General features: G+C 43.0%; 3 protein-coding genes across 3 annotated transcripts; 2 read left to right on the forward strand and 1 right to left on the reverse strand.

The window, feature by feature from the left end:
• Window positions 1-7,546: 7,546 nt before the first annotated feature.
• ctdspl3 (CTD (carboxy-terminal domain, RNA polymerase II, polypeptide A) small phosphatase like 3) lies at window positions 7,547-16,751 on the forward strand. Its single transcript, XM_084445015.1, has 11 exons — window positions 7,547-7,759; window positions 11,038-11,176; window positions 11,269-11,394; window positions 12,756-12,870; window positions 13,063-13,174; window positions 13,712-13,798; window positions 13,942-14,004; window positions 14,200-14,279; window positions 14,968-15,094; window positions 15,191-15,286; window positions 16,335-16,751. The coding sequence occupies exons 1-11, from the start codon at window positions 7,649-7,651 to the stop codon at window positions 16,398-16,400; spliced, it is 1,122 nt and encodes a 373-aa protein (XP_084301141.1). The 5' UTR covers window positions 7,547-7,648; the 3' UTR covers window positions 16,401-16,751.
• A 1,686-nt stretch (window positions 16,752-18,437) lies between these two features.
• Window positions 18,438-20,657, forward strand: LOC311313637 (transmembrane protein 79-like; the record flags this gene model as incomplete). Its single annotated transcript, XM_084443811.1, has 4 exons — window positions 18,438-18,711; window positions 18,968-19,525; window positions 20,093-20,306; window positions 20,417-20,657. 4 exons carry the CDS (start codon window positions 18,438-18,440, stop codon window positions 20,655-20,657), a joined length of 1,287 nt encoding a protein of 428 aa, XP_084299937.1.
• A 525-nt stretch (window positions 20,658-21,182) lies between these two features.
• Window positions 21,183-27,007, reverse strand: LOC311313638 (furin-like; the record flags this gene model as incomplete). Its single annotated transcript, XM_084443812.1, has 15 exons — window positions 21,183-21,730; window positions 21,898-22,017; window positions 22,652-22,776; window positions 22,994-23,173; window positions 23,387-23,504; window positions 23,650-23,753; window positions 23,858-23,958; window positions 24,305-24,517; window positions 24,632-24,804; window positions 24,928-25,016; window positions 25,113-25,189; window positions 25,372-25,509; window positions 26,326-26,424; window positions 26,742-26,845; window positions 27,001-27,007. 15 exons carry the CDS (start codon window positions 27,005-27,007, stop codon window positions 21,183-21,185), a joined length of 2,196 nt encoding a protein of 731 aa, XP_084299938.1.
• Window positions 27,008-27,659: the final 652 nt, after the last annotated feature.

The raw sequence follows: 27,659 nt of genomic DNA on the forward strand, positions 1-27,659 counted from the left end.
CATCTTCATAATCACTAACAATCTTCTCACTGCATAAAAAAGTATAATTAGGATTCTATAAAGAGATAATTATGAATATCCTCTATTTGATTAGTAAAGCTTTAAATGTTGTTCTTCAGGGCATAATATAACAAAGTACCATTGTGACCTCATATTATATAAAACGTCTATGTTTTGGCATAATGCAGACGGAAAAAAAATATTTCATCATGTTGTCATGCAAAAGTATTTATGTTTCTATGTGAACACAGAGAATTATTTAACTTTATTGATGGAAGTCAACATTCTTCCTGCTCACTGGGCCGTAGAGGAAGTGCATGCTTTTGTTTTTTTCTCAGGTGTCTTCTTGTTATGAAACAATCACTGTTAATCTCTTAGCTCATGTCTTCTAGCTATGAAACAATCACTGTTTATCTCACAGTCTTCTAGTTATGAAACAAACACTTTATCTCACAGTCTTCTAGCTATGAAACAATCACTGTTTATCTCACAGTCTTCTAGTTATGAAACAATCACTGTTTATCTCACAGTCTTCTAGTTATGAAACAGTCATTGTTTATCTCTCAGCTTGTGTTTTGTGTAACAGTTTGTTTTACTCAGGAAACATTTGTTCTTTGTCCTGCCCCATTTTATCCAATCACTCAGCTCTCTGGTATGGCTGGTAGTAGACTCTTATTCAGCTCTCTGGTCTGGCTGGTAGAAGTTCTCTGGTCTGACTGGTAGTAGACAGTTGTCTAGTCTGGCTGGTACTGTAGTCAACACTTCAGTAGTCTAGATTACGGCATCTTGTTTATCTAAAGTACGCTGCTTCCGTGTGTGTCCTTTTCCACAGATATATAAGGTTGATTGCTTGAGGTGCCTCAAAACGTTCTGGGACTGAGAAAAGGAGAAACCTGATATAATGAATTATTTAATGTTATATAGTGGAACACTTGACAGCATTTTACAGATAATTTCTCAGGATTATATGAACACTTATGAATCTCACAGAACATACACTAACTTTTTGCATGAATTCCTCTCAGATCCAAGTTCCTATCCAGTGCTATTTTCAGCTGTGATCTGGAAAGAGTCTTCTAGACCAGCTTAATGTTCCAGAGAGTTCCAGATCAGCAGCCTGACTGGCCTTACGCACACCTGTTTCTATGTTCCATAGCGATGCAGGACATAATCATGCTTTGCTGTAGAATATGCTTTGAGGCCTTAAAAGTTCAGTCATTGTACTGACGTGAATGTGTACCTCACCAAATATACTGATCCCTCTATTGTTCCAGTCAAATATAATTGTATAAGTATGCTAATAATACTTATTTTATCCTAATTGGGCAAGTGACTTGCTCTGTTCTCCACAATAATCATATATTTTATGTGTAGTAAGGCATCATTCTTGCTCTTTTCACTTTAAACACTCCCCACTTGAATTCAGGAGCATCACTTCTCCACTATGGCTGAATATGTAAACAAAACAAATCAAAATCAGCAAAGTGGGCTATTTTATGCAATTTCTGTGCTCTCATTGTGTACCGTCACTCCATCAAGGCAGTTTGATTCCATGCCATTAAGACCGATCACAATTTATACCATAATGCTGGAATTGTGATCCTCAAAACTTTTTGTAAAACAACAGTTTTCTGACATAAGCCCATATTTAAGGAGGGAATTTTAAAAAAACACATATATGTAAAAACAATTTGCTGTTAAGGGAAAGGGGTACATTATTGCGAGGTATTCATTTGCGTGAAATGATTAACCTTTTCCGGCGCAGGTTTTCAGTTCTGTCTCTTAGACTCTGAAACGTGGGTGCAACCCTGCCAACAGGGGTCAGGGAAATGTAGTTTTGTGAAGTAACTCCAGTATGAAGTGAGGGTAATCTATGCATTAAGGCGTTCTCTCTTTAATGTCCTGCACACGATCATGCTACTGTACTGAACATGGGTAATCGTACTGTTTCTGAGGGATGGTGTCTAGGAGAGGCTAACCAGACCCTGAGGGGATACCATGTGACCTCCTGTCCTAGAATGACAGATGTCAAAGCCAGTTATCATCATGATACATGGCTGAAAAGAAAACAGAGATTTGCATAATATATATGTTGAAGATGAAGGGATGAAGGAGGCTATCCCAATCAATTCTGATCTTTAGGTCAGAGCTGCTCTTTTAGATTGACCCCTGACCTCCGTGTCCCTTAGGCAACATTAATGCACCCGGCGTTAGGTTTAATACATATCCATTGATTTTGCAGCACTCAGAGATTTGTATTTTTTATCTTAAGTAAAGGTACTAAAGCTAGCTCTCAGCATTCTCCACCTACAGCGCAGGTTCATGCAGTGCTTTTCTAATGTCTTCAGCATCCTCAGGGAAAGAGGATGTTGGTCATGTCATAGTGACAATCATGTTACAACGTTGTATAATACCTCATGGTCATATCTCCAGCTGAACCATTTGACCCGCATGAAGCTCCTCTCTACCTCAAGGACTGAGCTCGGACAAAATCTATTTCTAATGACCATTACACAATACCACTATGAAGTTCTGTTTTACTCATATATATATATATTCTATACTGAGGTTCATGAAACAAGTTTGTGTTCTGTATTGACTTAAATGGCAAATTGTGTGTGCGGCATTGGTATATAATGTAATATGGTTTGAGGAAAGATAATTGTAGACAATCTGACGACAGTTCAAATTTGTCAATAATCATAGTTTATAATCAATTTGGATTGTTTTGGCAAAATGCAATGGAAACCAGAGAAGCCTTCTTGTGTGTGGGATGTGGGGGTTTGACACCGCTGCTGCCCTCTGGTGGATTACAATCACACATGTCTGTTATTCTCTGTCATGATGTTGTCTCCTTTGACCCTACAGGTCTTGTCTCCAAATGTCTTGCTCTCCCTATTCCTTTGCAAGATGTACAATTTGGACTTAAACCTAAAACTAATTTGATTCTATTAATTGATGTTTTTATTTGATTTACCTCTCATATTTTATTTCTTTCAAATTCATGTAAGGTGATCCATTATTGATGTATACTCTTAGAATTAATGTAATCTTGTACATTAATTCTGTTTCTCTCTCTATGAATTGTCAACCTTAAAACATGAAACTTACCACTTACTTGCTCTAGTTAACTGCAAGGTAGATGCAAGGTATACTGCAGGGATACAACAACATGTGAAGATAAAATGAAATACAATGATAAGAAAAAATGATTTATAATTACATGGATGCCTTATGCTGTGACAATTCTTCTCTGAATTAACTTGTATATAGAGCTAAATATATGCTTCTGAAAAAGCCTTGGATGACTTTAGATTATATCATACTTATATTATTTTATGTGTTGATATTTCTTTCTTTTTGTGAAATGTTGTGCAACCCAGCACACAGAGATTACATTTAGAGCAGATGGCATTCATAAGGATCTTGAAGATATTGGTGATAATGATCATTATTATGATGATGGTAAGCATTCATAAGGATCTGGAAAATATTGGTGATAGTGATCATTATTGTGATGATAGTCAGTAAAGTAATGATTTGTGGAAATGCTAGTTTTGCATACCAGCTCTTGTTTGGCTGACTATTGTTTTAATGTACTTGGAGAAATGAGGAGTTTTAATGAGGCTTTTGTCTTCTCAGGAAAATTATACTTCTACCTCCAGTTTTACAGATTTATCCCTGCTAGGGCTAACGTTACAGATTAGTGTGTACACAAGGGGTTGCTCTCTCTCATTCTCTCTCTCTCTCTCTCTTGTTATTGGTGGGTTACATGTTATTTGTCATGTAGCACTTTTAAATTTTGGTGGGTAATACCCCGGCAACAAACTGCCACAGTCTACAGATACTTCTCAGATACAGTACAGTTTTTTAGTTCTGTACATGTATAGTAATTCCTCATTTTATATGCCGTTATTATTTCACTGAGTGGAATGTTTCTCAGAATACAGGAAGCTGGTGAATTGAGGATTTGGCATGTTGTTATGACCAGTTATTAGCAAGGTGTAGAAAATGCCCCAACATGCTATTAAGAATGTGAGATTTTCTATATTACAACTTTTTTCTGAGGGTTAATTCTCTTTTCTTGCATATTTACTCTGTGTTTATGTGAATACATTTATTTTTAATTTGAATTTTAAATAAATATCACCTTTTCTTAAAACGTTAACTGAGGTTTCAGTGATATTCTTACATCAAAATGTCATTAAAATGACAGCTGCTGCGCAGCACTGGGTGGGGCCGGGCGTGTTGAGGAAGGAGGAGGAGACGGGACAAATACATGAGCTCCCATTATTATTATTTAAAACATAAATTAAAAATATATTCAAAATCATGTGTCTGAAATCCAAACAGTACAATGCCTGAGTAGGCATTAGCGTGTTTATTCTGCATCACCCAGGGCCTTGAACTCCCAACCACAGACACCAAGAGAAGGTCATGTTCTTGTTGAGCCAAGTGAGAAGCTGGCATTTTGGCCTTCGCTTGGTCTTCTAATAAAACTTAAGTTCTACAAAAGAACGTTGTCAAACAAACTTAAATCACGAGGCGTGGCAGCATACTGTATATGTATGTATGTATGTATGTATGTATGTATGTATGTATGTATGTATGTATGCATGTATGTATCTGTTTCATGCACAAACTGGATGGGGTTTGAAACATTTTTTGGCTTGTCTTCCTGATGGCAGAGTAACTGTGGCTGTGTTCAATCAGTGCAAAATGATAGTGTGGTCATATGCACATCCTCAATCTTGTAGGTGCTGAGTAGCAGGGGGTATACTGTGTATATGGATACATAAATATATATACATACATACATACACACACACACACACACACACACACACACACACACACACACACACACACACACACACACACACACGTATTTCACCTAGGTGGGATGAGCCTGTGGCTGAAGGTACTCCCCATCCACCACAGCTTGTCATAGAGGAGTCTTGCTGATGTTGAGTTGGAGATGGTTCACCTCAGACCATTCAACAAGTCTCCTGATCACATCCCTGTACTCCTCCTCATCGTCTGCCCTGATGCAGCCCATAATGGAGGAGTCGTCTGAGAACTTCTGGAGGTGGCACGCTCCAGAGTTGTAGCTGAATGTAGAGGGAGATGTAGAGGGTGAACAGGAAGGGTGACAGGACTGTTCCTTGGGGGGCGCCCGTGTTGCTTATGACCATATCGGACAGGCAGCCCTGCAGACGGACATTCTGTTGCCTGCCGGTGAGGTAGTCTGTGATCCAGGCCACTGTGTCGTGGTCTACCCGCATAGCTGGGAGCTTCTTCGCGAGCCGGAGGGGACGGATGGTGTTGAAAGCACTGGAAAAGTCAAAGAACATGACTCTTACTGAGCTTCCTGGCCCCTCCAGGTGTGAGTAGGCTCTGTGGAGCAGGTAGATGATGGCATCGTCCACGCTGATTCAGGCCTGGTACATGAAGAACCATTCTCTTGAAGACCTTCATGACATGTGATGTCAGTGCCACTGGCCTGTAGTCATTGGGGCATGCTTTTTGGGGTACCGGCACAATGCAGGAGGTTTTCCACAGCTGTGGCACCTTCTTCAGCCTCAGAGAGAGGGTGAATAGGTGTTGGAACACTCCCGCCAGCTGGACCGCACATTCCTTAAGCACCCTGGGGCTGATGTTGTGCGGAACTAGAAAAACAACAAGCGCGCACAACTCTTGGTGAGAAAAAAGAGGGTAATGGGTGCTCGGTATGGTAGTTGACTATAGAGGAGTGAAGATACCGGCACTCACAATCGTTGATTTTCTCTTTTATTAAATAGGGCAAGAACGTTTCGTCCTGTGGCCTTCTTCAGCAGCAAAATGACCCAGGTCATCAGGTGACAGCCAGTTCAAACAGAGTGAAGAACTGGTTCAGCTCATTAGCATGTTCTTGACCTCCCCCCATAGCTGGGCCTGAGACACTTTGTCCAGTGATTTTCTTCATTCCATCCCATACATCCTTGGAGCTGTCTTGCTCCAGCTTACCCTCAGCCTCTCCCTGTAACTGTTCTTAGCCTTTCTCAACTCCCTCTTCAGCTCCTTGTGGACTGACCTGGCCTCCTCCCTATCTTTTGCCATAAAGGCCCTCTTCTTTCTAAACAATAAAACCAAGGTACGCACTCAACAATTGGAGAACAAAAAGTTTACAACATCAAACATCAGGGACAACAGGAAACATCAGGGACAACGCAAAGCTACAGCAAATGATGAACAGACAAAGAACAAGACGGGAGCTACATGTAGGCTATACATGTGCATCTCAGAAAATTAGAATATTGTGAAAAAGTCCATTATTTTCCATAATTTAATTCACACAGTGAAACTTTAATGTATTATAGATCCATTACACAAAGTGAAATATTTCAAGCCTTTTTTTGTTTTAATCTTTATGATTGGACAGTATGTTCAGTATGTTCATTTAGACACTCAATACTTGGTGGGGGCTCCTTTTGCACAAATTGCTGCATCAACATGGAACGTGGTATGGAGGCAATCCGCCTTGAAATATTTCACTACATGTGTAATGAATCTATAATATATGAAAGTTTCACTGTCTGAATTAAATTACGGAAAATAATGAGCTTTCCACAATATTCTAATTTTCTGAGATGCACCTGTATATACACAGACTAACAAGACAGGTGGAAACCAATCAGACAGTCAGTGGCACAGGTCTCCTCTCAATCAGTAAATTTAGCCAGTTGTAGTCCTAGGGTCCGCTATTGGGGCGGGGTTGCGACAACATCTCTGATTGGTGGAGACATTGCTGTTGCACTACACTACAGGATTGTGGGTAGTGTATTTTTCGTGTACAGCAGTAGTTTGAGGGGACAAAGTGAGGACATATTTCAAAATACTGTCAAAAATACAGTTTTTGAGATAGAATCCTGAAAATGTTCACATTGATTGTGGGTAGTGTATTTTTCGTGTACAGCAGTAGTTTGAGGGGACAAAGTGAGGACATATTTCAAAATACTGTCAAAAATACAGTTTTTGAGATAGAATCCTGAAAATGTTCACACTACATCTACCATGTCAAATGGTTACTAACAGCTCAGAGACTGTGCTACTGTGTCAAAGGCTTAACAACACAGATACTGTGACAAAGTGACAAAGTAGGTCACTATAGGGCAATGACTTCTTGGTGCAAGTAAACTGCACTGTAAACTGTGGTAGGCTTGTTGTAAATATAAACGTCCCATGAAATGGTCAATTGGTTACAGTTTCGAAATTTGATAATTTGATTTAATGTCTTTCTGAACCAACATCGTGGATGTATTATCAGACCACTGCAACGTGAATGTGTTATCACGTTGGCCCGTGAAGCACCGCCCAATGATTACAGCTACCGCTGAGGACCAATAGCCTGCTGGAGCCAGGCTAGTGGACGCTGAGTGGACCTACCCCCTACCCCAGCCCGCCAGAGCCATGCTAGTGGATCTATTCCAGCCAATCCGAGCCCAACAGAGCAAGACGAGTCGACCTATCCCAGCCCGGCAGATTTAAAGACGTCCTGGCTGATGGCGGAGCTTCACTCGGCTGTTGGAACTGGCAACGGTGCTAACCTGACTGTTCCTGTCTTTCAGGTCGGATCGAAATTTCTTTGTCCGAGATCGACGGTTCTTGTATGATCATAGCTATTACTTTTGCGAAAATGAGACTAAGGTCTCGAAATGTTAATGATCGTTCGTCGGCGCAGTTCAACGGTCAGCACCGGTCCTTACGAACCCGCAGGAAGGTAAGTTGAAGAGGTAACGTTAGACCAGTTCTAAATATTTTGGTTTTATTTGCACGTGTTATGGAAATATCGATTAGTACATTTCATTAGCTTGCTTTAGCTATGGACACTAGTCGAGCAGCTTTCTTAGCCTAGCTAGAACCCGCTAGCACTAGACTAGACCATGGAGCTCTAGGCTAGAACCCGCTAGCTGCGTTAGCTGGTCTCTGCTAAAAACAATGGATACCACGCATGCGCTCGTGTAACTTGCGAGTTTGGTTTTAAACAACGCATGAAGTAGCTAGTCTGGTTTCCCATCACCAGGTTACTACCTACCACTAGCGGACTCATGTGTCGCACCTTTGTTGACATGTAGTAAATTAAATGCCCTTAATCTTAATTATCACAATTTTAATCATATTATTATAGTTATTTTCATTTGAAAGACCGATCAGACAGATTGGGCTGAGCTCGTCAACAAAGCAGTGCCTGGTTTGTCAGCGGTCATCGGTCTGATATGACTTTAGCCAGATAGAGATTAAAACAGTCTGCAGTTCTTCTGTTGTCGTTTGCCGCCGCAGTTCAGAAAGCTCAACACTGACCGCGCGTCTGGCAGAGGAGGCTGGCTGGATTATGGATTATACCATAAATAGGTCGTAGGCGAGCGGTCGTTATAGTATGTGGTGTGTCCCGTGGCACGTGTGCTGTTCGTATCACTAGGGTGCCAGTGCTTTGTAGAATGAGTTGATGTTATCGAGATTTTCACCGTTTGTAAAATTCATGGTTTGTAAAATTCTTGGTTACACTGAGTGAGATCATCACTGAAACAGGAGATGAAGGCGTTGCACTTGTAAATTCTGGCAAGTCGTAGTGCATTGGCTCATCCTAGATAAATGCAATTCTTTTAAGTCGCGTTGGATAGAAGTGTCAGCTAAATGACTGTAATGTAATGTAAAACAGGAATTATGTGAGATTGCTGTTCATTGACTATAGTTCAGCTTTCAACACCATTACCTATCCATACTCGTCATCACCAAACTCAAAGGACCAGGAAATAAACACCTATGCAGGTGGATCCCTGACTTGCTGACGGGTAGACCTCAGGTGGTGAAGGTTGGTAGCCACACCTCAAGAGCTGTGTCTTGTCTCCACTGCTGTACTCCCTGTACACTACCTACAATTCCAACTCCATCGTCAAGTTCGCTGATGATACAGCTGTGGTAGACCTGATCTATAACAATGATAAGGGCCTACCTGGAGGAAGTGAGGTGCCAGACCAGGTGATATCAGGACAACAACCTCTACCTGAACGCCAGTAAGACGAAGGAGATACTAATGGACTACGACAGGAAGCAGGAGAGGACCTACAGCCCTCTAAACATCAGTGGAACCCCAGTGGAGTGAGTGGATGATACTAGTGGACTACGGTAGGAAGCAGGAGAGGACCTACAGCCCTCTTAACATTAGTGGAACCCCAGTGGAGCGAGTGGATGATACTAGTGGACTACGGTAGGAAGCAGGAGAGGACCTACAGCCCTCTAAACATCAGTGGAACCCCAGTGGAGCGAGTGGACAACTTCGGTGTCCACTGTCCAGATCACCAAGGACATGGACTAAAAACATGGACACCGTGGTGAGGAAGTCACAGCAGAGGCTGTTGCACATCAGGCGTCTGGGGAAATTCCGAGTGTCCATCGAGATACATAGGAATTTCTAATTCTGCACCTAGCAATTACACTATTGCGACCGTAACTCGAACCCGGAGGAGGAACGATACGGTTGGAGCTACGTTTTGGCGCTCGAAATCCGGAGCTGCGTTCTAGTGTAATGGACAGATGGAGGCTTTTGAAAAAAACTACGCTGTAATGCTGTGTTCACTTCACATTGGGAAAATCAAACAAGTGATTTATGAATTTGAGCTATATAGTATCAGTATCAGTAATATCAATTTGGAAATAAGAATAACAGGAGTCACGCAAAAAACAGCAGCGGATAATAATGTAGGATGAACATAAACTGTATTCAGTTGGTGGAGAACAGGAGTGAAGTGATTGATGGAGGGGGTTCTAGTAATGATGCGAGCAGACTGAGTTCTGGACTAGTTGAAGTTTATGCAGATACTTATGTGAAAGACCAATGAGGAGGGAGTTGCAGTAATCTAAGCGAGATGTGACCAGGGCGTGAACAAGAGTAGCGGTGCTGGTGGGTGTAAGTGGGGGGTGGAGATGATTGATGTTACGTAGGTGGAAGTATGCAGACCGTGTGAGGTTTGGCTAGGGTGTATTTGGAACCAATGAGGAGTAGGCTACCTCTGTTTTATCACTGTTTAGTTTTAGGAAGTTGGCTGTGAACCAGTATTTGATTTCAAATAACGTTCCGTAAGGGGGCCGGAGGTTTGATTTGGTGGAGAGAGAGAGCTTGGTGTCATCTGCGTTGCAATGAAACTGCAAACCAAATTTCCTGAAAATGTTGGCAAGGGGTAGAAGATAGATTAGGAAAAAGAGATGGCCCAGAACAGAACCCTGGGGGACGCTGGTGGTGACAGGAGTGTGAAGCAGACATCTTTGAGTTGTACATACTGAGTGTGGCCTGAGAGGTATGAGTTGAACCAGTGAAGAGGGGTGCCAGTGATACCAATGGAGGCTAGTCTGTCTAGGAGGATGGAATGTGAGATGGTATCAAATGCTGCAGAGAGATCCAGAAGTATGAGAATGGTAAGAAGACCAGAATCGGCAGCCACCAATAAATCATTAGTGATTTTGACTAGGGCTATTTCGGTACTGTGGAGAGATCGGAAACCAGATTGATATTGCTCAAACAAATTATTGTTGAAGAGGTGAGTGTGAACCTGGGTTGCCACAGTTTTTTCTGGTATCTTGGCAAGAAATGGAAAGCTGAACCTTGCGATCCCCAGCCGGCTGCTCTACCTCCTGAGCTACGTGCCGCCCCAAATGCATCAGTATATATCTTTGGAGATCCAACCCAACTGTAAATTCATCAGCGCGTATCTTTCAGCTCATTCCGTTCTTGTACATATTTTGCATCTTCACTTTCTTACTTACTTTACTTTGCACATTATTAAGCACACTTCAGAGCTCAATAACATTTCACTGCTCATCATACGAGTATGTGACGAATAAAATTTACTGAGTTGGGTGTGGATGGAGTTTTGACTCCTGTGGTACACCAGCCTAAAAGCCTTTGCTCCAGCTCTGCTGATTGGACATCCGGCTACCCTCACAGCTACAGGTCTATATGTACTGTACGGTGTTTTATAATCAAACTGTTCCTCTGTGTAGGGTGAAGAGAAAGCTCCTGAACCTGAGCATAACTGGCCTCTCTCTGATGAGGACGTTCCCACGGCCATGAGGCGTCCTCCTGTAGTCCAGGGTCGCGGGAGAAAGAGACGGAGTGTCTTCGAAGACAGAGATGGTGAAGGTTTGTCTGAAGCTTTTGCTTTAAGTGCGCATTGTTCGCTAGTTGGGGGGCGGAATGACATCGGCTGAATTCCTTTTCCTTCTCCCTCTCAGACCATGACTTCAAGACCCCCATCAGAGTGCGAGCGGTACTCTCCGATGTGGACCCTGGCTCTCGCAGTTCTGCTGTGCGAAATATCTACTCACCCATCGTACGTTTCCTCACGCCCACCAAAGAAAGTAAGTGAATCAAACATATGCTTACTGAGTCATTTAATGGCTGTGTTCCATAACTTTCACAGATGTTTGCTTCTGGGATTATTGCTTTGCTGTGATAAAACTTGAACACACAATTCTCACGACATGACATGACATCCACAGGTCGTCTACCTGTTATGGACTGAATTTATTAAATTGGTGTAAATATAATGGGTTGAGTTTATTAAATTGCTGTAAGTGTAATGGGTCAATTTTTTTAAATTGCTGTAAGTGCAGTAGAATCCTAGACTGAACTCAGACAGCTCTATTAATATGCTCTCTTCTGTTAGACTGTGAGGTAGCCGCTGTACATCCAGGGCTGAAAATTAACTTTTTGGCTCACCTGCCAAGGGGACTGGTAGATGAAAAAATCCACCGGCCAAGTATATTTTTTACCGGCCAAAATAATAAATTGCCTTTTTTTTGTCACATTATACATCTGTTTCAGTACTTTTCATTCAGATAATAGTATTATGTTGAATACATGCTTAAGGAAGAGGCCAAAGTAAAATTTCAAATAAATTAGTTTAATTCGATGCCTAGAAACATTGCAATTCATAAAAATTCAATTATTAATTTCCATTCACTTCCACGGTGTAGAATTATCCATAACTACCTAACCCTACACAAATATGAGATATAAATGAGCCTTAACCTCATGGTCTTTATGTGTTCATGAACAAAATACATATATTGTAACATATTCACAGCCTGTCATCATGTAAAGTTAAACCTGAGCTGGATGACCAGTGAAGTAATTCAAGGAGGAACCAGTACCGTCTTCAGAGCTTATAAGCTACATGACAAGCGATCAAAGACATCCATTCTGAGAAACAGTGGCTTGGTATGCTATGGAAGCCCAGAGACAGGATGGTACACATCTACTGTAGGTGTCGACTGTAGTAGCGCGCGTCCTCTGATGTAAATGGGAACGATTTTCTGTGCGCGAGTAGCCTCGCGTCACCAGTCTCTCCTAGTGCGCGAGGCTCCGCAACAGTCATGTGACTGAAAACTTTATTTGGTGCTACTTTATTTGGTGCAGCGGGGGAGCTATTTAAGTGCAACACACAACAAACATGACATGAATGTGGCGACATTGCACGCATAATTTATTACATGACTCTATTGGTACAAACATTTACCCGCCAGCGTGGCGGATAGCCTCCGAAATTTAGTCGCCAATTTTCAGCCCTGTGTACATCCCATTCTTTATTTTTGTCACAGAGCTTGTCATTCGGTTGTCAGTGAGGCAAGATGATGTCAACAAAAGACAATAGTTCAGTGTGTTCAGTGATGCTGTAGTACACATGGGTCTTATTGAGACAGTGTCATCTGCCATTCAGATTGTAGAACCCCCAGTGGAGGCGATGTGCTCATAAGTCCAGAACAATGCGTGTTTGGCTTTGGCTCAATCAGCCTTCTTGAAGGGGTGGAGGACAACGATGACGTCTTCAGCCCGTGAGTTTTATGTTGTGCTCTAAAGTAGCCTGGATTTCTTTCTGGGGCTGCAATTCATTCTACTTTTCTGGCCTAGTGTTCAATTTGAATGCCTACTGGACAGACCTGTTTTTCCCATTATGTTTGTAGTTTTGACTGCCCCATTCACACCTCTGATGTGTAATTCAAAGCTCGTGTTGTTGTTGTCTTCAGTTTCAGCTTCATCAAGAATGTTCCAGAACAGCCCCCGCAGTCAAACCCCAGTGTTAGAGACATTCCACCCAAGACCAGGAGCACACCCCAAGCAACCCTGATTCTGGACCTGGTAAATGTTCTAGAGTTTTGATCAGAATCTCAATCGGGTTGATTGGCCAGGTAGTTTTTACACATACTAGGAATTTGCTTTGTAATGTTGCTTTGTAATACTGATGGAGACACCATTAGATGGGGTGCAGGGACACCACAGGAGAGTGCAAATGAGCAGTGAAAAATACAATATACAAAATGGGAGTGCAGTGAGTGTATATACAGTACGTGAGTGTATATACAGTACGTGTACAGAATGTAATTTGTGCGATGTTTTTAATGTGTGTGCTGTTGGAAATGTGTGGGTGGTGATGCTTGTTTTGGAGTTATGTCTCTGACTGTCATAGAGTGAAATATTTTGAAACCTAATAATGACTGGAGTTACCATGGTGGGTTGAGTTCTCCTAAATAAACAAGTTATTATAAGACTTTGCTGGTGTATTTTAGCATCTTTCTAGCATTCAAGGATCATTACTTGTGATATGTACAAGTTACGGGTACCATTTACAATTGAAATCGTTAACTGTGCCAGTGTGACTGTTACCATGTGCCGTAGGATGAAACCCTCATGTACAGCTCTCTCAGTGTGATTGAGGAGGCAGAGTTCACCTTCCGCACCTCCTTCCAGGACAACGAATACAAGGCAAGTAGTCTGAACTTCTCAATTCACAGCTGGGGTTTCGACCTTTTGTTTCAACTGGTCCCTGTGAGGCTTGTGAAGGGTGTGTTGACGGTTGTTATATGAATTAATTTTAAACCCTCATTGTTGCTTGTGTTTTGCTTCAGGTCTATATGATTCTACGACCATACGTGAAGGATTTTCTGCAGGCTATGTCAAAGGTCTTTGAGGTAGGCCTATCTCTTGTCAAATTTAGAGTGCCCCCTAGTGGCCTATATTTTCCAAACTACTGCTTTGTTAGGACTTAATCAAAGGCAATGATGACCACTCTCTTTTATGAAGGCCTCATATCCATAGATGATTGGGGTAGACAGGCTGGATGGTGTAATGTGTACGTTCACGTTCTGCTCGTGTCCCTGCTATAGATCTTTGTTTACACGTCTGCAAAGAAGGAATACGCAGAGAAGATACTCAACATCTTGGATCCAAAGCGAAAATTGTTTCGGTATGACCCAACGAGCTTCTCTTTCTCATTCTCTTAAAGCTGCAGTAAAATTTTTAATGTTTAAGCACTGCTAGGGTAAATTGAGAGGGATAAATGATTGAGCTCCTCTGTGAAAACAGTGTCTTTGTAGACCGCTGTTTGGCTCTGCTACAGCAATTTAATTCATTTAATTTAATGTGGGGTGGGGTCGACACCAGAGCTTTAAAAAAATAAAAAAAATAAAAAAATAAAACTTGAGAGTTCATGGTGCCTCCTCCCATAGAGGCGTGACCACACCTGATTAAAAGTGTGCACGTGTGCTGCGACCAAGTCAGCAACACGGGGCATTCTCCCATGGCCTTATGGGAGTGCGGTCGTACCCAAACCCACACTGTGGGAGTGAAGACTGAATTAACCCTGGCAGACTGAATTTTCTCTTGCTGTTAGTGCGTAGCTAGCTTGAAGCAGGCTCATCACACGGAAGTCACATACTGCAGCTTTAAGAACTTTATGGAAAACCTTTGTTTTTGATTAGGTGGTCATGTAAAGATATTTAGGCCTGATGATTACATTCAGGTGCTATTCGCATGTGAAAATGGCATAAGGCATTTGCTTATATTTTTGTCAGTGACCCACTCTGTCCATGTACACAGAGCAGAGCGTAGCTTTGAGCTCCAGAAATGAGAGATTCCTTGTTTTTCCTCTTCAGACATCGGTTGTATCAAGAGGACTGTGCCTGTGTTCTGGGCCACTATGTGAAAGATTTGGGGGTGCTTAACAGGGACCTGGCCAAGACTGTTGTCTTGGACAACGCTCCACACACCTACCCCTACCACGTAAATCAATCTACTTCACATTATTTGTTTGATCATTAACAGGGTTGATCAATAAGCGTTGATTTAATTGTTTTTTTGTTTTTTTTGTTTTTGTAGCTGATGAATATGCTTCCCATAAAGAGCTGGTCGGGAGATAAGGATGATAAAGAGCTCCAGAGGCTCGTCCCCTACCTGGAGAGGCTGGCGGGGGCAGTGAGTTGACACCTTCGTCTTGAGAGCCACAACTTCCTCCACACGCTGGGTCTGGCTGCACCCGGTTATCATTCTGAGATGGGGGGGGGGGGGGGGGGGGGGGGAACGCTGTATTTCTTTAAACCAAATACAGTCGTCTTGGGCACTGCTAAACTCCCCAGTGGGGTCCTTGCAGAATAGTGTTGGGGGATTGAATCTGATTGGTGCCGTTGGGATTGAACGGCACCAATGAGGGGCTTATCTCAGAAACCTACATCCGTTGAGCCAGATTCGTTACACCTTGTTAAAAAAAACAAGTCATTTAACTGTGGATGATTTACCATTTAAAGCATTACAGTGCTCTGTTAGGAGTTCTCTAAGTGGTGATCATGGTCGTTACTCTTGCTGTGAGACCAGACGTTTTACTGTAACTGTGGTGTATTGCACCAGGCAACGTTGTCTTCCCTTTCACACTTGTAATGTTGGCTTGATGTAGTGAACGGGGCTACATTAACGCCCACTCTGACGTGACAATGTCACAAAAACCGCAAATGTATAAAGCTAGACATTCGGTGATAACAATTTACCTTACTTTGTAGCTCAAAATGTCCTCTAAACAATTCCGGTTTTCAAATCTAGTGTTGTCTGTTTTAAACTGGGTTGCTAATTTTGACGATAGAGCTGCAATTTGGAATCCTGTAGGGGGGCTGCGTTAACGCCCATTCCACCAACTCCTATGTACAGTAACGTTGGAACAGTAATAAGGAGTTCTCATACAATGACGAGGCATTGCTAAGCAATATTTTCAGAGCGACACTTCACAGAATTCATATTGATGATGATGATTGAATTGATGATTTTGTCGTTTTTATATAACTAAATATGCACATAAGCTGAAAATATGAAGGTCAACTCTCTGATATGTAATTGTAGCAGAGTCAGTTACTTTTCCGTTGCAGTTTAAAATGTCGCTAGTACAAGCCCAGATATCAGTCTTGTCACACCATTTGGTCGTTAAAACCACCCTATACACTGATATGTTCACTTATTGGCTGTATTTTTTTCATAGGATGATTTTCGCGGAGTTCTGAAGAGGAGGACAGACCACTTTCACAGACTGCTCTCTGAGGACTGAGATCTTACCGATGCCCCTCCAGTCTTTGAATCTTGTACAGGATGCACACAGATCTATATTAATTATTTCACTTAAAGATAAGCAAACATTCTTGAATTGATTTGAATTTCAATCACTATCCAGAACGCTTACATGTCACAGTGTTTTGAACCCTCTTGAACCTTGTATCCTAATCCATATAGGATGGTTGTGGGTGTGGTGTTTCAAACCAGAAGGACTCAGCATGCCCCATCTGTATAACAACCTCAAATAAGAATTATTTATAGCCAATTTATTACCTGACATGGTAACTGAAAGCTGTTGTTTTTAGAGAGGCATACATGGATTTTATTTCGTAACAAAGCTAAACTATTGTAAATAAAGCAATGTGATTATTCCAAGGGGTTGCTTTTGGATTTTTAAGCCCAGAGTAAGACATTTATATGTTTAGTGGCAATGTGATTTCAATGGAAATTAATGTATATTAATTTGGTGAAAATTCATTTTTGCACGATTATCAAGCAACACACATGCGCATACGTCCCCCCTCCCCCTATAGACTCTCCCACAAAGACTACAGTGAAACTCTATCCTCCGGGCAGCTCCTCACATGTGGCTGCAGCACAAAGACTGCTATTGTCGAAGTCCCTGTTCTCTTACCTGGCTAAAGATCCCGTTTGCCTCACATTTGCTCACTTCTGGGCTTGCTCCTAGGAACATAGTCGCTACAAATGGAGAGCAGTCATAACTCTTCCATTATCATAACGGAAGAAAACTAAATTGCCGCCGCCACAACCATAATGCAGATTGAATTGCCTGCACTTTCAAGTGATTGGTTATATGGTCAGTGGGTATTTGCTGCCTAGGCTACCTGTTTTATAATAGGCCTGCTAATGAACTGAAGGCAACATGCATGCTGGTTTATAGAAGGGACATTTTAAGATGACCTTCCGTCACTTAAAAGTACCGATTTCTTAATGAAACATCTCGACCCAACAGCACAGCCCAACCCCCCCGGTGTATCCGCCTCGGAGTGATTTTCTCCATATGGTCTGACTCTGCTTGACATGGTACCCAGAAAGTGTGTGGGCGGGGGCTAAAGCGTAGTATTTTGTCCGTCTTGAAATTTGATTCAGAAGTTCAGACTGCTAGAAGACAAAAGTGGGGGAAAGGAAGAACGGACTGCAGATTTTCCAGCTAAAAAGTGTTCGCCTACGTCGTCACTCGAAAAAGGTAAATTAATTGAAGGCATGTTTTAGCCCGAATGCTTTAGTCTAGTACTATAGGGGGTGATCCGTTTTATAGGCTACTGGAACTGGCAATGCAACATAAACTATATAATTTAAGGAATTACGTACTGAATAGTCTAATAGACTATCGAAAGTAGGCTAAAAACGACGATACCCTAATTATATTTTACTTTAAAACTAAAATCAGGGCCTACTATTGACTTGATTCGTTGGGAAAGATAAAATAAGGCCTTTATTTAAGCTAGTATTTTATAGCTTAGAATTTCATAATTTAGACTTGAATCAATATACAATTGAGAGCCGGGTTAAACGTTTTGGGTTGGCTTTGCATCTGTGAACCCATAAGAGTTCCTGTAGGAACCGCATCAAGTCTTTCTTATTATGGGCAAACTGCCCCGCGCGTAATCAGGAGAACCAGTCAGCGCAATTTTCATTGATGCTTTCCAGATGGATCTTTTTTCTGTTTTACTGCAAAAAAACAGAAAAATTTTTAGTTAAGAGGCAGCTTTTGTTTGGAGAATGTGACGTAGCCTATTCATATTTGTGAGTCAGTCTTTAAAATCAGACGACGAGCCACTATTGGCGCTGCCCCAAGGGCCGATTCCAAATTGAATCCCCAGATGTTTATACCCCCGTCTAGCGCGAAGGGGTCTACCCCTGGAACCCTTAGATTTTTTTTTCTAAGAACACCTGGATTCTGTCGTTTTGTAGCAGTGCACATTTTGTTTGAATGCCAATGACGTGTCTATAGCCTATTGTAATAGTAAACGTCATTCTCCACCATTCCCACTCTGTAGACTGTGCGACTATGACAACTACAGGGCGTCAAGCCACAAACCCACAACAAGATGTGAAGGAGATTGACAGTGTGAAGGAGTCCATCAGTGACATCATCAATCAGCTGCAGGACATCGACCCTGCCCGGCTGTCATTCTCCCCCTTCCTTGACCTGGACACCCAGATATCGCTGGCACCGGTGTCAGACAGCCCAGAGTCTTCAGTGGAGGAGCTCCACTCCTCATCTCCGTCTGCCACAGGCTCCCAGCGTTCCCTGGAACCGCTACCAGCAGGTACTGAACTTGGTCCAGACTGATGATTCATTGGGCAGACTACTTTCCATTTCTGTCACTTTTTGATCATGGATGTGTGCTGGAATTCTGAATCTACGCATGAAAGAGTGATGAGAAGGCTAAATAAGCCTTCTTGTGTCCAACCGTCGGCCCAGATTCATGACTGTCTGGTGAATCAGTATGTTCAGGACTTGAAGCAAGGTATTTTACGCTAATGCTTTGAATATGCTGTTTGAATAACATTTGAATACGGGTTTATTTTGAGCAGGTCCTGATTCCTGCCACCAGCAACCCAGCGAGTCTCTAACACAGGAGCAGCCACCAGATGAAGGGGAAGACGGAATGCTGGACGGAACTGTTTCCAGTCCGATTGCTACAGCGCACGATTTGGAAGACACTGTGGAAAACTGCATCCACACGCCAAATCCAGGCTCCACAAGAGACATTCCCAATGGCACAGACACACAGAGATGGAGTCCAGAGACCAACAATCTGGATTCCACTGTCGATGAAGGCCATCCGTTGATCAGCTTGCCGCAGGAGAGCATAGAGTTGGCGATGTGGAGTTCACCAGGGCAGGACCCCCGTGAGGCCGCTGGCCCACAGCTCTCTGATAGGAAATGTTGCTGCAGCTGTTGTAGATGTTGCCAAAATGGCCGTGTTCCTGCTGTGTGCTCCCTCCTGGCCTCCCTCCTGTGTACCGCGGGGGTTCTCTACGCACTCTACTTCTATGTTCCCATAGAAGCCCCTGACCTCCCCGACATGGTTAGCCGCCTCACCTTCACACTCCGCTGCTGTGCGGTAGCCGCAACGCCGGTCGTCCTGGGTATGTCCTGGTCATAATGTTTTGGTCATAGTTTTCATGGACAGAATTGTAACTGGTGTATCAATTGTGTGAGAGGTTCTTTTGAATGAAGACTTAAGAAAGAGACTCATGCTGTCTAGCCATGTCTAAGTCTAGATTTTAATTGTCTACTCCCTAAACCGCAAGCAATACAAATCTATCCAGGACTGTAGGGAGGAGGGTAATTTCCTCTTCTTAAATATAGCTTAAAAGGAAAACTAGAATAGCACAAAAATTAGAGGGCATGTACTTTGCGAGTCTCCAGGGCGGTGTCCTAATAGTTTTTTTTTAGGATTTTCCTCCTTTCTCCTCTCATATGACCATAGGGGGGGGGGGGGGTGAAGAAGCACAGCACATCCACCTACAGACAGGAGACAAAAGAAATTATATAAAATGTTTGAACATGGCCTCATTGGCAGATGAAACAGGATTCAGAATATCCTTGTTGTCAGGCAGAATGATGCTAATGGAATCACATCTGTGTTGTCTTTGGCCCAAGGGCTTAATTCAACTGCTATTAACCCAGACGTGTCTCTGTCCCTGTTGCAGGGATACTGATGGGTGCTATGTGCCGGTTCTGTGCCGGGTCCTTCAATCCTGTGGAGACGCTTCCCAGAAGGCCGGCAGCTCAGCAGCTGTTTGTGACAACATCCACAGAGCAGTTGTTTCTGTATGCTCTCAATCTTGTTGTTCTGGCGACACTCCTGCCTCAAGATCAGCTGAGGGTGGTGCCCATTTTGGCCGCCATGTTCGTTCTTGGAAGGTGAGTCTCCTAAACTGTCAATGTGGTAAGAGTTACGATGTTATCTTTGAATGCTAATATGATCAGATTCTGAAAATATTCTGAGATTCTTCCTTTTATTTTGGTCCTAGGCTTGTGTACTGGCTTTCCCTCCACATGTGTAGCCCCTGGCGATGTTTTGGATCAGGGCTCAGCGTTTTCCCGCTCTTAGCTATGGTGGCTTTCAACGTGTTCTCTCTGTACGACCTGGGCCTCAGGTGGCTGCTCTTTGGGTCTGAGGACACACTCTATAATCAGACCACCCCTTCCCCCTGGCCAGAGAGTGGTAAATTGGATAGTGTTGTACCCACAGACATCCTGGACACTAACTGAGGAGAATACTGTCCCTTATTCTTTCAAGAGAAAACTTATCCCACAAATAGCCCATTCCTGTGGTCTACAGTTCAGCAGAGCTACACAGAATGCCACTAACCTCTAAGTCTGTAAAGGCTTCAGTTGTATTTTGCTCCACATATACAAGACATTTTTATATGGATTCATGCCTATTATATGAAATGCAAGAGCCCTTCTCTCCCTCTACTTGTGGAGGATGTCTTTCAACAATGATCCAGTTTCAAGTTTTTGTCCTTTTAAGTGCCTATATTTAATGTTTGAACTGTTCAGTACTTTGACTTAAAAGCTATATTTGCAAATGGATGAGTATTGTCCCTAATGAAGAGATCTCATATGAAACCACTGAATGCCTCATTGGTCCAAAAAGAGATTTCTTTTATCGAAAAGTTTGTAAGTGACACTGAAGAATAAAAGCCATTTCCTTAAAAAGAAAGACGTTTCTCAGTAGCTTTTTATCAACATAACCGTTACCCTACTGACTTTGTGGGCTACTGCCGAAGTGAGTCATGTTTCTGGTGAACCATGTGCAACGCTGGTGAACACAGCAGCTTGGCTGGCCTCCACCACCTGCTCTGGCACTCTGAGCACCACCATCTGCACAGCACGGGCCTCCTCGGTGCTGCCTGGGTCCGTCTCCCCAGCCTGCGCCTCCTCAGGGCTGCCGGGGTCCATGGGAGCTACGCGAGGCGCAAAGGGCCCGCTCAGCATCCTCACCATGACCCACATCATCACGATGCACCACATCATCAGCGGCGCTACTAACGCCATCTGCATGGCAGCTTTGGTCAACATCTGCTCTGTGCCGGTTGTTTTGCTACGGTGGTCCCACAAGTAGACAGGGGGGGCGCAGGTACCGCTGCCAGGATCCAAGGTGGAGTAGACAGGGCAGTTCAAGCAGTTTGTGTTCCGCTTGCCGTAGCAGGTGTGGCAGCTCTGGTGGCAGGGCAGGCACCTCCGAGGAGAGAGGGTGCCATTTCCATCTGACTCGTAGTAGTGAGGCGGGCAGGCCACCAGGCAGACACTCCCAAACGCCAAAAGTGGGTATGCACATCCTGAAACAGGTTTGACACATTTAGGACTATACTTTTTGTACAAAAGCATTGTACTACAATAGGTCTAAGCTGACTTTCTTCAGAATCCTCTGTTTGATTTCTGTTCAACTGTTACATATTTATAATCTTGCTGCCCTGTCGTGTCATCATGCAGTACGTCTGTGAACCTGTACAGCCACCAGTAGAGTCCATCACTGCACACTGGTGAACCATTGTCCTCTCTGTGCGACGCCTGGCCACGTGCTCATCTGTACCATAGAGTACTAGACGAACACTACTCAGGATCCCTGTGGATAAGCAGACGCATAACTCTCAGAATGACAATGGTGGTCAGCAAGCCAATATAGAATTTTCTTTTTATGTAGAACAATCAGTGTGTTGCTTTGAGCTAAAAAGTGAAGTATATCAAAATGGTGCTCTTCAGACTTCAGAGAACAATGAAAGAGCAGGCTGGGAATTTAAAATAATTGCTGTACTGTAGATTGTAACTCAAAGGTGAATGGCTGCAACAAAAATCCAAGACAACACTCATTTGAACAACATTGTAGTTACAACCTGTAGTAACATAGGGACTGCTAAGTAGAATGGTATTTACAGGGTATTACAGCTTAGCAGCAAATGTTATTACACAAGTGGATTCTTCATTCAGTTTATAACAGAGTAGCCTGAGTAAATGCCAAGCCAGTTCTATGTTTTGACGTTTGAGGTGACATTGTAGCCTGTTTGCAGTGACCCTGCATAGGAAAACCACACAGAGGGCTAGTATTTACACCCCAACCAAGGTCAGCCTGCATCTGTCCGGTCCTAATATCTAAACATGCCTTAACCTTTTGATTGCAACCATAACATCTACATAATATCTAGGCGTAATTTGTGTCATAATAAAGTCCGTTTTCCCCACAGTGACTTCATGCTGTGTACCTCCGTTTTTTGAATCCCCATGGTTTACTATCTGCAGAGCCCAATATCCAGAAGGGTTCTCGTCCCAGCAGTGTGTGCTCATGAAGGCCCAGTTAGAGAATCCTTTTGCGGATCTGTCATAGGGCCTGAGATGGAACACAGAAACTCTGATTAGAATATGGCATCACAATAAAGCAGAAATTACATATTCCCCTCTCGTTATATAAACCTTATTGTGCTTTAAGCCTAGGACAGATTTTCTGCATGCTGTCCTTGTCCTGTTGAGTGTGTGTGTGTGCGGTGTGTTTGTGTGTGCATGTTTGTGTGTGCATCTGTTAGGGTTTATATGTGTGTGTGTGTGACCTGGGTGTGAGGAGATCTGAGGTAGTTCCCATGGGGCTGATGAGGCTTATGGAGAGGTCGCCACGTCTGGAGGAGGTCAGGCTCAGTCGGACTTGAAGGTGCTCTAGAGACAGAATCCAGTTCCTGGTGCTGTGACAAGCTGTCTCATTCCACCTCAATGTCAGCCTCTTGCGGAGCTCACTATTGAATAAAGGGCAGATAAGTGTAATGGATATCCCACCTGTATATTGACTGGCCAGCTGGCTTTTGATGTTTATCAGGCAGTATTTAAGATCACCTATTATATTAGACTAATTTGTAAAACTTTTTTTTTAACGACAGTAAAGCTCATAACATAATCTCTATAACTGTTGCTTTCCAACAGTAAAATTGAAGGGCAAGTGTTTTCCTTACAGGGGTTTGGCTATGACATCAACAATGCACTTCCTTTGAGGTTTGACTGCTCTCCATTTTCTGGCCAAGTCGACCATCCTGCCTGCATCCATGAGCCCATATCCATAGTAGTGGCTGACTACAACAGAGCAAAATGGTGTATGATCCCATACATCTGGGATTGTTAATCCAGTTTTGAATAGCAAATGTTTTGATGAATATCACGAACTAACACTCCACACTCCCTGCGTAAACAGAGGTTAAACTAGTGCTTTTTGTCTCACCGGCTCGCCCAACTCCGTTGGTACGCCAGTCCTGCGTTATAAGCTCCGCTGGTCGAGACGCTTGCACTGTGATGTGCTGAACGTCGCGCCAGGTGAGTGTTGGACTGAGGGGACAGTTAGGAAACAATCCTCTTTCTCATTGATTCGAGGCCTCAGACAAAAACAGGTTATCGAGTTACAGGTGCAGAGAGAGGGAGGGAGTGGTTACTTTGCCTGCAGAGCCAGGGCGACGATCCCAGCAGCCAGTGGAGCAGAGGCGGAGGTGCCGGTGTGCTCAGAGGTGCAGCTGTGATGCAGGTCTGTGGTGACCTCAAGAGGAGACCCCAACCAGGGATATTGGTGTAGATGCGCTTACTACTGGAGTGCACTGGGTGTGATATTGTGCTGGGCCAATTATTACAACATACATTTGGATTTATTTAACTTATCTTACCATGTCCACAATATGGGCATCAATAACAAACAAACAGTACCCAGATTTGGTATTTTTCATGAATGGAAGGCTGCCCTTTAGAACAGTGTACCTGTGAGGCACTGTCTGTGCCTACATAATACTAAGAATTCAGTTTTTTCTAAATCTAGGTGCATCTCTTTGCAAATAACTTCAAGATGTAGAATGGAAATCAGCATGATTTGAGAGGGGTGGCACCCTTACAATGTTACGATGATGAGAGCTTCCCCCGCTGTAAGTGGCTGCTAGGATTGCAGAGCAGGGTTCACTGTAGAATGGCAGAGTGCCTCTCTCTGTGGCGCTGCTGACAGACAACGTGTATATGCTGTTGGTGTAGCCATCACAGTTGCAGTTGTCGAGGGCGGAGCCCCCGTTACCTGAGGCCCAGACGTAGATGGAGCCCAAGCCACCACGGCCCTATGAGGAATCACAGGTGTGATGTTACTACAACTGCAGTTAGGCGTCACTATGCTGACTGAAACAAGACGCACACTACCATAGAGAACAGTAGGAGGACAAGTTGAATCGTACATGGCTTATGCCTCTGATAAAGGCTTCTTGAGTCAAAGTACTCGGTCCTTCTACAGTCCTGCCCAGATCCTCGGGGCCCCAGCTGGAGCTGTAGATGTCAACGTGCTGCTGGTTCCAGTTTAATGACTTGGCCTCTATCAGGTCAGTGACAAACCCATCCAGCATCCGGACAGCTGGGCAAGGCAGCGGAAGAGCCAGGGTGAAAATCAAAACAAGATCAGGAGAGATAATTAAGAACAAATAAAAACATATTTGCCCTACTTCAACCTCGCATCCAGAATGTGTTGTTTACTTGCCTCCAATCTTGGCCTGGTACGCCACCCCAACTCCACACACCCCGTTATGTGCCACAGCAGCCACTACTCCTGCACACCGTGTCCCATGTCTAATGGCAGGGACAACAGCGGTTAACTGATGCAAAATTAGACCACATGATGTTGACATAAACAATTAAAAAAAAAAAAAAAATGGGTAGGCCTACCTATTTGGCTTGGTCAGGGAGTAGTGAGCATCAGGGTTGGGGTCATTATCATTCATATCATAACTAGCAAATGGATCCTACAGTAATATAGAAGATAAAGGTTTGCAGAGTTTTTCATTTCATCTTGTCCAGTCTAATTTTATTTTTGCAGAGTGATCGTTTTTCATTTCATCATGTCCGGTCTAATTCTATTTCTGCAGCAATGGTAATTAAGTCTCCATCGTGTTAGCAAGATAAGTCATATATGGGAATAACTTGCATAATTTCCAGCGAAGTCCGGGTGGCTTGTCTCCAAGCCATCATCTAATATAGACACCACCACACCCTTGCCATAGTAGCCTTGAGCCCAGGCTGCCAGCACGTTATGATTGAAGGCATCGCTCTGAAAAGCACAAGTCTACAGTTACAAAACATTTTTTGAATGTTAACAGTTAAAGTGGGATGACCAGAGATTTTCACAAAAGTTTTAAACAGATTCACATAACAAATGTAGGCTACCATAATGTAGCTGTGTACAGTTACACCAAAGAGGGTATTTGGTTACACTAGAGGGTTTTCACGGCCCATCATCAGTCGGCCATGTTGGAAGTTGCTACTGAATGTAGATAGCTAGCTAGCTATAGATCAATAGACAGGTAGCCTAGATAAACCTATCTATCTAGTCGTTAGCCTAAACCTGATCTTACACCTGCTAAACCTAAGATTAAAGTCGGACAGAAATGAAAAAAGCATTCTGTCCCATTTTGGTTCACATAATTGGTCATAGTGTTCACCTATTCAACGATGTATGCCCTCCCCCATTTTTTTTTTTTACAAAATTCTACTTTTGTTGTAATCTTATATCAAAGTATAATTTCTTACTTCCTGGAAAACGGTAGGTCACGTGCAATTACGACAACAGGTACCTTAGATTTTAGGCCAATAATCTCACTACATCCACCCGTCAATCAACGCAATCCTTCTATCGAATCTGTCTAAAGTTCTTAAAACCCGTCGACTTGTCAATGTTCCAATCAAATTCCTCTACACGTATGTCCCACCCTCATAGCTTGTTTGCGTCGAAAATACGTCAAACTACAGAAGTTAGATGATCTCAAACGTCCGGTTCTGTATAATACATCCATGGTTTCTGTGCGACTTTAAACCTCCAACGTGGCCGGCCGTGAAAACCCTCTATTACAGAGTGCTAAATTGGCCCTTTGAAATAGCGTACCAAGTACCACTGTTGGCTGAAAAGGGGATCATTTGGCATAATGTTGACAACATTTCTTCTCACTCTACTCATTCCAGACTGCTGCGCATACCAGAGCACCTGGGAAACAGATCAGCATAATTAGATCTAGTCTACATCGAATTACATTTTTATAACAGTTTTTGTACAAAATAGTACCGGATGAAGTGGTACGGTTTCTATTAACCTGTGGATCCATTTCCAGGAGACGATTATGCCAATTATTTGCCTGCAATGATTGTTTTGCCACTTTTCCTCCTACCATATGGTAAATGTTGCCATCTGGAAATATCTTTAAAAAAGAAAAGTAGGCTTATTCAGTGTAGGCTAACTATTTCACAATGTAACAGTAGTGTAGGCTATGATGTAGGCTAGGCCTATTAGCTGTTGTAGCCTACCTTTCCCAAATTTATGAAACCATGTTTCATGGCAATCTTGTGGATGATTTCAGGATCGGTGCCACTCACACGGACGGCCCAGTTGTTGGTGTAGATAACCTCGGCTACAGAGGCGGTAAACATATAGAGGATTAGACCAATATACTTCATGCTGGATCCTGTTATGTGTGCGCCATTTCATTTTTGGCCACGGAGCAGCGATCCTCACTCGAAAAACACGAGTCTTTTGAATTCATGCTCATCTCTACAGCAACGGCACCTGCCATTCGAATACACCCGCGTTCTAGTCCAGTAATTAAAGGTATAATATGTAGTATGTGGATTATTTCCCCCATCTAGTGTCTAAAGATAAGAACTGCAACAACACAACGTAATATGTTTTGTTTGCTAGTAGGTGGTATTCATTCTGTTCACAACAACGCGATGTGCAGCCAGGCGAAATAGCTCCAGGGGACCTGGTCCCAGGCGAGTTGAACAGCTGTCCACCCAGAGATGGGATCTCGCTGCGGCATGAAGTTCGCGGCTAACCCGCCAAGCTCGAAACAGAATAAATACCACCTACTCGCAAACAAATCAAGTTCAGTCACAATTATACTGTTAAAACTAAGATGCCTGGATAAAAAGTTTTCCAACGGATATATTTGATGAAAGTAGATTAATAAGCAAGTAGCTTTTCATCGCAAACTCAGAGCGGGTAGAGCAGGGGTGTCAAACTCATTTTGGTTCAGGGGCCACATACAGACCAATCTGATCTCAAGTGGGCCGGGCCAGTAAAATAATAGCAAAATAACCTATAAATAACGTCAACTCAAAATCTTTACCTTTGTTTTTCAATATTATGCCTTAATTTATAATGTAGCCTACATATGTGCACTCACAGATCACAGTGGATCTACAAAGGCACAAAACATTTATTCA

The sequence above is a fragment of the Borostomias antarcticus genome (genome assembly GCF_949987555.1).
Source record: "Borostomias antarcticus genome assembly, chromosome: 10".
Taxonomy (NCBI): Eukaryota; Metazoa; Chordata; class Actinopteri; order Stomiiformes; family Stomiidae; genus Borostomias; species Borostomias antarcticus.